This window comes from Lathyrus oleraceus, chromosome 5 (genome assembly GCF_024323335.1).
Source record: "Lathyrus oleraceus cultivar Zhongwan6 chromosome 5, CAAS_Psat_ZW6_1.0, whole genome shotgun sequence".
Taxonomy (NCBI): domain Eukaryota; kingdom Viridiplantae; phylum Streptophyta; class Magnoliopsida; order Fabales; family Fabaceae; genus Lathyrus; species Lathyrus oleraceus.
In genome coordinates, this window is record NC_066583.1 from 513,186,341 (window position 1) to 513,194,502 (window position 8,162).

The window sequence follows — 8,162 nt, forward strand, 5'->3', positions numbered from 1 at the left end:
AGTTAAAAGACTTGATCACCGATAATTTATTTTGTGATATGTAATTGATTAATAAAATATACTCATACTTTTATTATGAGAATATATTTTATATTTTATATTTTTATTTAATTTTATTCAATTTTTTAAACATACAGATACTATTGTCACTTAACAAATAAATGTTTATTCATTTTTATTTCTAACTCTATCAAACAATTAAATATTATCTCATTTTCTTTCAATTTTTTCCACTTTCCTTTCACTTTCTTTTTGTTATCCAAACCAACAAAAAAAACCTTAAAGTTTGTGAGTAAACGAAACAACGTTGTATAAGGCTTTCTCTCTTTGACCTGAAACACAAAGCTTGTGAAGTGAACAGACAGCAACAACATAATCTTTTCTCTGTTCCTCAGATTGGATGGTAATAATTCTTTTCATATTCATTTACAAGAATTTTTAAGTCAATTTTTCACTTTTCACCTACTTATTTAAACACCCTTTTAGGTTTAAGTTATGAAAGTAGAGTTTTTTATTTGAGTTATTATAATTTTTTTTTTGTATTTATGCTTTCTAGATCCTTCAATCTCATGTAATAAGCATTGTTTTGAAATTTTTTTCATGATTTATAGATTATTCTTCCTTGAAGTTTTTTTGTTTTACTTGAATAATAGGGTTTTAAGATTGTTCTTTAGTATGAGCTGGATCTGTTCATTTTTGTGTTTGGAAAAATTCTGGTGTGATGTGTTATGTTTATACACTGTTGCTGGAACTTATGCCTGTTTTTTTCCTGTCAATCTGAGAATTCGGAAAATTGCGGTTTGTTCAAATTCCGCTAGGGTACAACACTATAGCGCCCCAATTTCTGTAACACCGACACCTCTGAACGACATGTGTCAGTGTCTGACACCAATCTCGATGTCGTGTCTCAATGTCTGTGTCATGTCTGGAATCTGTGTTTGTGTTTGTATTTCGTAGATCCTGATAGTATCTATTTAAAAACACTTTGTACTAAATAGCGTATCACGATACGGGTAAATAGCGTTTATTTCAAATTCTGATACTGAAACCGAACCGTTTCAATTTTCTTTGCAGTTATCAAACCTTTTCAAACTCGGCCATGAGACGAGACTACTAGCCAAAACTTACCGTCATCTTTGGGCTCGACGATTTGAATGTTGCTGCTATTTCTGCACCTCTTTCCCTTTCAAATGAAAGCTAGCTTCTCGGAGAGATTTGAAATTTATACGTAGGATTGAAATCGCGTTGAATTGTGATGTCAAGAACATCGAGCAGCAAACCTGTTAATTTTATCGGTACGAAAGATATATTTGTTTCAGCTGTTCGCTTCGCTATGTCTATTGAGGAACCATGTTTCCCATTTGGCGACGAGCTAAGAATCTCCGCTCAAGAGCAAGTCGATTACATGCTAGGAGAAGACGAAGATATTACAGTCGTTATGGCTGACGATGAAGTAAAATCTGTAGTAAGAATCGGTGTTTACAATATCATTCATTCGTTTGAAACAGACTTGTCGTCATTGCTGTTGTATCCTTCTCTCGAGTTTGAAACTGCGGCGGATAGCACGATAATGAGGAAAGTATCTGATCTTGAATGGATGTGTAATGTACTACCAAAGATGGATTTGATGAAATCTTTTGTTTCTAATTGGATCGCGATTTCGAGTAAAATTTTGGCGATCATTGAAGACGGAAAGTTTGATCATGTCATGTGGGGTTTGAAAGTAAAACTGATAGAACTAACATGCAAGGTTTTGGAAGCAGTTAGTTATGGAAGTGTGATCGTTCCAGCTTCGAGTCGGGTACAATTGCTAAAAACATGGTTTCCGTACATTCAGAAAATGAAGCCGTTGCTTGACTCGAAAGCCGTTGCAGAGACTAGTTTCCGTTACGTAATGGATGAAGATCTGTGTCAGGCTATTGAGGGAGCGATTGTGTCGTTGGTATTGACGTTGCCTTCGAACGATCAAGCGGAGATTCTGTCCGACTGGATAGGAAGTAGGGAAGTTGGATATCCTGACTTGAGTGAAGCTTTTGAGGTTTGGTCTTATAGAAGCAAGTCTGCCAAGAGGAGATTAGTCGAAGGTTTGCATGAAAAAACCGACACCGCTGTCAGCAGTTGAATTTGTCTCTTAACTCCTAAAACTTTGTCCTTTTTTATAAAAACCAGAGATGAGTGGAAAAATGTATACCATTTTTTTTTTTTGTAGTCATTAAAAACACGTATACACAATCGTGAGATTCAGGATTCAAACTCTGGTGTTGGCGTCCAAACAGATGATATCTACTTTTGTCAGATGAGTTAGGATTTGCTGACATTTTGTTTGTATACTTTCACTATGCATTTCTGAGAAGAACTCCTATAGTGTTGGTTGAAGTTGTTTTGAAATGCGTCTTATGATGATTCAAAAACATTAATATGACTAATCTTTTAAGTTGAAGAAACATCGATCAAAACAATAACCGAAATAACAATAATAATTTGAATGAAGATGAATGAGAATCGAGTTGATCGAATCCTCAAAACTCAAGAACATGTTTTACAGAGAAAAACAATTAAGGGATAATAAAAGTTTATACATTTCCATTGATGATGATAAAAATTCCATTCAGGCCCAAAGTAGTGTGATGACCAAAAACACAATGAGGGCCAATCCGAAACAGAATCCAACTATTGCTGCGAAAGCCTGGAAATTGTCAAATTAAGCGATTCAGAAGAAAAAAATGTAAAAAAATCAACCCGAAAAAAAGCTATTTTAAGTTACCTTCCCTTGTGATTGAAACTTAAACTTATCAGTAAACCAGGTCAATCCTCTGTCAACAAAAGGCGCTACTGCCAATGCTCTGCATAATCGATGCATAATTGTTCAAAATTTTAGGCTTCGGTCACAACAAAATCTAAGCGCATTGGACATTTAACAATGTAAACGGGTTTAAGAAGCTCACCCGGTGGCTCTTAGAAGCTTAGTGACTTGACTTCCGGCCCAAACCATCGCCATCAGTTTGAGAAATCTACGTCACCGTGAAGTTTTTTTAACATCGTATCAACAAGCCATAAGCGATAAAACTAAAAGGACTTATGTTCTTACCTTTCTACAGCTGGACGATAACCCATCTTTCCAGGTGCTGGAGCAATGTAAAACCTAACAAACACAATGTTGTTAAATAGAAGCGCTATAGCATTATACCGTAGCGGCATTTGAGCGTATTGTTATTGTTCCGCGATACATTGTTTAGTATAAAATGTCATCGAATAATGGTGCTATAGCGCAGAATTTGAATGAAAGCATGGAAAAATAGGAAGTTTCTTGATACGAATAATACGATTTCTTTATAAACTTGCACTCCAAGAAACCGAAAAGGAAAAGGAAAAAGAAAACCAGATTGCTAAGAAGCAAAAATGTTGACATACCACACGAAAAGAAATGTTGTGAGATAGTATGCCGTGTTTAAAAGTCCATAGGATAGGATTCCGGAAACTCCATATCTCTTCAGTTTCTTCATGATCCTGACAAGTTAAACAAATAATAGAAATGCATAAATTTACAAACATCGTCATCGAATAAAACAATTATTTTAGTCGTTAGAAAATAACGGAAATATTCCATAGTGCAAGTTGTGCATACTCGTTGATTGATAGCGACTCTCCTTTCTTACTCTCTTTGCTTTCTTCTGAACCTAAACATATCTTGCAATCGTCAAGTATGATACTTAAAACTTCAACATAAAAGCTAGACAACACCACGGATCAATACAAACATCCATAAATATAAATCGATATTATGAACTTCGCAATTGTTATTTTCCATGTCAGTATAATTCAACACTTCACTTTCTATGTACGTTCAACCTAAATGAAAATCTAATCACATACCTTCATGGTTACTCAAGTCTGATAGCTCGTTCGTCTGACCTTACACCAAAGAGAAATAAGACTATAATTCAATTAGTAAAAACATGAATGAATTAGACAACGCAATAATTCTCTATCACACATTAAGCTAAACTATGTATTGTGCTAAACCTCTCTTAAGGATTAGAAATAAGTTGTTTAACTTGTTCACTAAACAATTCTTTGTTTACTGCTAAAATATTGTCATTCATCAACCTGTCTAGTGTCTACTTCAACATTAGAATAAGTCAATAGTTAGAAGCATAAATAAGCTATTTAACTTTCATAATAACTCTCTATATCTCAAGTAGAAACAAATAATTCTGTGATTGCTTTCAAAGCTAAGATTTAACTCCACAACCAGTTTCCAAAGTATGAACTTGTTTGGTTTGGTTTTTATTTGAGCTTGACATAAGAATTTGTGAGGCTGTTTGGAAAAGCTTGTAGAAATAGCTTATAACATATCCATGAGTTGTTTTTCAGCTTATTTCCATAAGATTTCCATAATAGCTTATGAATACAACTTATAGCTTAAACAGTTTAACTTTATTTATTTTTTGTTGAACAAATAACTTATACATAAGCACTATATGATAAGCGCTTATAACTTATGCTATAAGCGATTAATTAAGTTGTTTATTCAAACAAGGCCTAAGCCTAGAAAACTTGAGCTTGAATGTGCTAAAGCAAACTTTTCTAGTATGTAAAACCCTTGTGCTGTTGGCCCAATCAAGGTTTCAAAAAACTGTCGAAAATGGCCACGGCCACGACAAAATGGTATCGGAAGGTGCCAATGATACCGTGATACCAATATTCACACCTCGACGACCACAATAATCACTGTTACAACACTTGTACGGATCGAAATCGCGAAAGTCTTTACACGACAACAACTCAATTAAGCACTTAATTCAAACTAGCTTAAAAACTAAGTCACAGGATGTTGGTATAACAGTAACAACTGGAACCCAACTCCATATAAAATAGTTAAAAGAACTAAGATAATAATTAAACCTATAATTTAAAGTGATTACAAAGACTATAAAACAAAAGGGCTAAAAACATGTAACCCTAAAAACAAAACAAAAAACAAAAATCAACAGAGATAATTCAAGAAAAAATATTTTTTATTATTACTTCTTACATTGCCATTGGTGTTAGTTGAGGAAAGCCTTGTATGGAAGGTGAGAGAAAAATGGGGATTATTGTTGAGCTCAGGCAAGTGATTGTGCATGAAAAAGGATCCACATTTTCTTTGGGAGAAGCAATTGAAGCGTTCTAACAGAAACTTGAGACATACCCGGATAGCAAAAGATGAAAAATGTCGTAAATTTGTGATGGAATGAAAGAAAAGAGTGGAAATTGACGAAGAAAAAGATGAATGGGAATACCTGATGAGAGAGGGGTGTGGAATTGAAGTGGGGTGCAATTTTAGCACAAAGAGACATTGATGAGAAGATAGAGATTTCATAAACCTAATTTACTTTTTAATATTTTTTATATGATCATAAAAAATGTGTTTTTATTATTAAGAAAATTATATTTAAAATTCAATTTTTTTTTATAAATTCAATTAAATCAAACAAAAGATAAGAGACTAATAAACTACTTTCAAAAATAAAAACTAAATCTAATTATGAATCTAAAGAGTTTAAAATTGAGAAGTAAGATTGTTTCTATGCATCCTCCTTGATTGATGACATTTTTCTTTTTATTCCATTATTATCCAATTTTATGTTTTATTTATAGAGTAATATTATTAATTTTATATTTTTTTTATAATTTTTATATAACTTCTTTAGAATGTTTAAATACTCGCAAATATATTATTTTAATTTATTTAAGAATAATTAAATTTTAAATTATTGTTTTAATAAATAAGTTAAATATTTAATTTTTTATTCAAATAACCCAATTTTTTAAAACAAAAATCCAAAATAACCTACATTTCATATAACTTTCCAAAATAGCTCACTTTGAAGCACTAGTGTCAGGTCAATTGGCGACTGCTCTATAGTTTAAAGAGGAATCGCCAATTGGATTGGTTTTTGCACCTAGTGCTGCCATTTCAATTGGGTATATGTGTAAGTTTTAAGAGGTTGCGCCAATTGGATTGACATCAGTGTGTGTTGTTTTATTTTTCTTTTGAAAATAATTGATATTTTATATAAAAGTCGAAATTGAAAATATTAATATTGATATTAAATTGCGTTTACATACGAAAACTAAAAATACTAATGTCGTTGATCGGGATGACCCAACCGACCTCTAGTTCCACATCACGTAGCTACCCGAACGCGTGGTCCTAACCCACGTTGATGATTCATCACAAGTGTTTAAGGATTTGAGGATCCAGGAACATCATCACCACTTGCAGCAGATTCCCTAAGATATTTAGACAAATCCACGAAGTCTTGTGTATGCAATGAAGTGTTACCGCCATAGTTGAGTCGTGACCCATGTCAGAGTAGTTGGGGTGTGTTTGAGTTATTGGAGTGCGATATGGACGATTGAATGGCGACTTTGGTGTGAATGATGCATCGAGGAAAGGTTGAAATGGTTGTTATGGTAGCCATCTGGTTGTTGCATGTTTTGGTTTTGTGATGTTTGGGCTTCTTGACTATAGTAGGAGGAATGATTGGTGTTAAATGATCGTTGTGTGTTTTGGCTATGACGGCTATGGTAGGGTGATGTGTTGGGGGCGTATCGATGTTGGGTGTCTTGATGGTGATCATCTTGTGGACGGTGGTACGGGGTATGCTCTTGGTATTGTGGTTGAGTGTTTGGCATGTTAAGGTCGTATGTTTGTCTGTTTGTGGGGCGATAATTTTGTTGGATAGGGGGTTGTGAGTAATCGGTCTGGTAATTTTGTGGGGGGTTAGATGTTGAACCTTATTGTGTGTAAGTGACTTGGTGTGGATCGTATAGGTACATATCTGTAACACCTCAAAATTTGCCCTCCTCTCTTGGGACTAGCTTAACATCTATTGCATATCATTTTTTAGGGCATTAGGCATTGCATATTGCATATCATGTGGTTACATTGTGCAAGCCATTCTCCCAAGTCTTGATCAGAAGATGAGGAAATCAGAGTGCAAGCCTAAGGTTTATTGACTGATCATTGGCCATCTGAGGATTGGGCAGTGAATTAGGGTTTCATGATTCTCCAAGGATATTGGTCTTCATCTTGATTGCAATGATACATCATCATCATCATGGTTGGATGTCATCAGAAGATTGAAGAAGATTCCTTGAGATTAGGGTTTTGACCACTGGTTAACCCTAATCAGTTGCATTGGGCCAATCAGGGCATAATCAGGAGATGAGGTTTATGAAGGTTATGGGGTTCATTCTTTGGTTATTTTGTGCTTATTGAGGCTAGGGTGTCACCCTTGAGCCATTTCAGTTGAAGATTGAAGCTCAGATTGATCTATGCTTGGCAAAATTCATCTGTCAGTTGAAAAGTCAACTGTGGTCAACTGTACATGATCTGATGAGTTTGGAGGTGGGAATGAGTTGGATATACTTCATTCATGTTGGAACAAGTGTTAAATGACATCTCAAAGCTTAAGAATGAAGAAAATCAAGTCAGGACAAAAACTGCCAAAAATAGAAAGTGACTTGTAATTGAAGTTTCCAAAAATGGAAAGTTTTGGACCTCAAAGCCACGTGTCCAAGGAAGCTTCAAATGAAAAATTGTTCAACATGAAAGTTGTAGATCTTGTTCTCACCTTTCCAACATGTCCAAGAACTTGAAGATCCAATGTATGGTTGTCAAGTTATGGCTCAGTGAAATTCAGAAATGACCCATAATCAGGAGGCCATAACTTCCACATGGTTTGTCCAAATTGCAAGTTCTTTATACGCACAAACTCCATTTGACATGTACTTTCATGGTGCATAATTGGATTTTTCCAAAAGTGGTCAATGCAAAAGGTCAATTTTCAACTGGACAGTTAAATTGGACCAAGGGCAAAATTGTCCAACTTTCAAAATAATTGGAATTTTTGAGTGGGGATTTTTGCTACACCTCATGAATGGCATTTAAAATTTGTTGGAATCATCACTTCATGCATAGGCCTTGTAATTTGAGAATTGGCTTGAAAAATGGAAGTTGTAAAATGGACAAAATGCAAACACAAGGTGAATTTGAGAATTACACAACCAATGAGCATGAGACAAGTTTCAACAGCTCACACATGACATTTGGAAGGTGTATGAGCTGTCAAAACAGGTGGCAATGAGGTGGCCTTGGAAATTCCATTTTTACC

General features: G+C 34.5%; 2 protein-coding genes across 3 annotated transcripts; one reads left to right on the forward strand and one right to left on the reverse strand.

Annotated features, from left to right (window-relative positions):
- The first annotated feature begins 201 nt into the window (after positions 1–201).
- On the forward strand, positions 202–2,376 carry LOC127085942 (BTB/POZ domain-containing protein At3g05675). Its single transcript, XM_051026525.1, has 2 exons — positions 202–403; positions 1,075–2,376. Exon 2 carries the CDS (start codon positions 1,256–1,258, stop codon positions 2,120–2,122), a length of 867 nt encoding a protein of 288 aa, XP_050882482.1. The 5' UTR covers positions 202–403; positions 1,075–1,255; the 3' UTR covers positions 2,123–2,376.
- A 76-nt stretch (positions 2,377–2,452) lies between these two features.
- On the reverse strand, positions 2,453–5,492 carry LOC127085943 (uncharacterized). 2 transcript variants are annotated; one of them, XM_051026527.1, is made up of 9 exons: positions 5,283–5,492; positions 5,036–5,179; positions 3,874–3,907; positions 3,626–3,677; positions 3,412–3,507; positions 3,089–3,142; positions 2,946–3,011; positions 2,765–2,843; positions 2,453–2,686 (listed from the first exon to the last, which is right to left on the reverse strand). In XM_051026527.1, exons 1-9 carry the CDS (start codon positions 5,337–5,339, stop codon positions 2,609–2,611), a joined length of 660 nt encoding a protein of 219 aa, XP_050882484.1. In that variant the 5' UTR covers positions 5,340–5,492; the 3' UTR covers positions 2,453–2,608. The 2 variants fall into 2 exon arrangements, with proteins under 2 accessions (XP_050882484.1, XP_050882485.1); XM_051026528.1 differs by having other exon boundaries at positions 3,626–3,671; positions 5,283–5,421.
- Between the last annotated feature and the right edge of the window lie 2,670 nt (positions 5,493–8,162).

Excerpts from the sequence above, each read along its gene's own strand:
- LOC127085942 (XM_051026525.1), top strand. The coding sequence starts at position 1,256 with ATGTCAAGAACATCGAGCAGCAAACCTGTTAATTTTATCGGTACGAAA.
- LOC127085943 (XM_051026527.1), bottom strand. The coding sequence starts at position 5,339 with ATGTCTCTTTGTGCTAAAATTGCACCCCACTTCAATTCCACACCCCTC. Across the intron at positions 3,508-3,625 it reads GAGTCGCTATCAATCAACGA|GATCATGAAGAAACTGAAGA; the intron begins GTATGCACAACT and ends TTAACTTGTCAG. Across the intron at positions 3,012-3,088 it reads TATCGTCCAGCTGTAGAAAG|ATTTCTCAAACTGATGGCGA; the intron begins GTAAGAACATAA and ends ACGGTGACGTAG.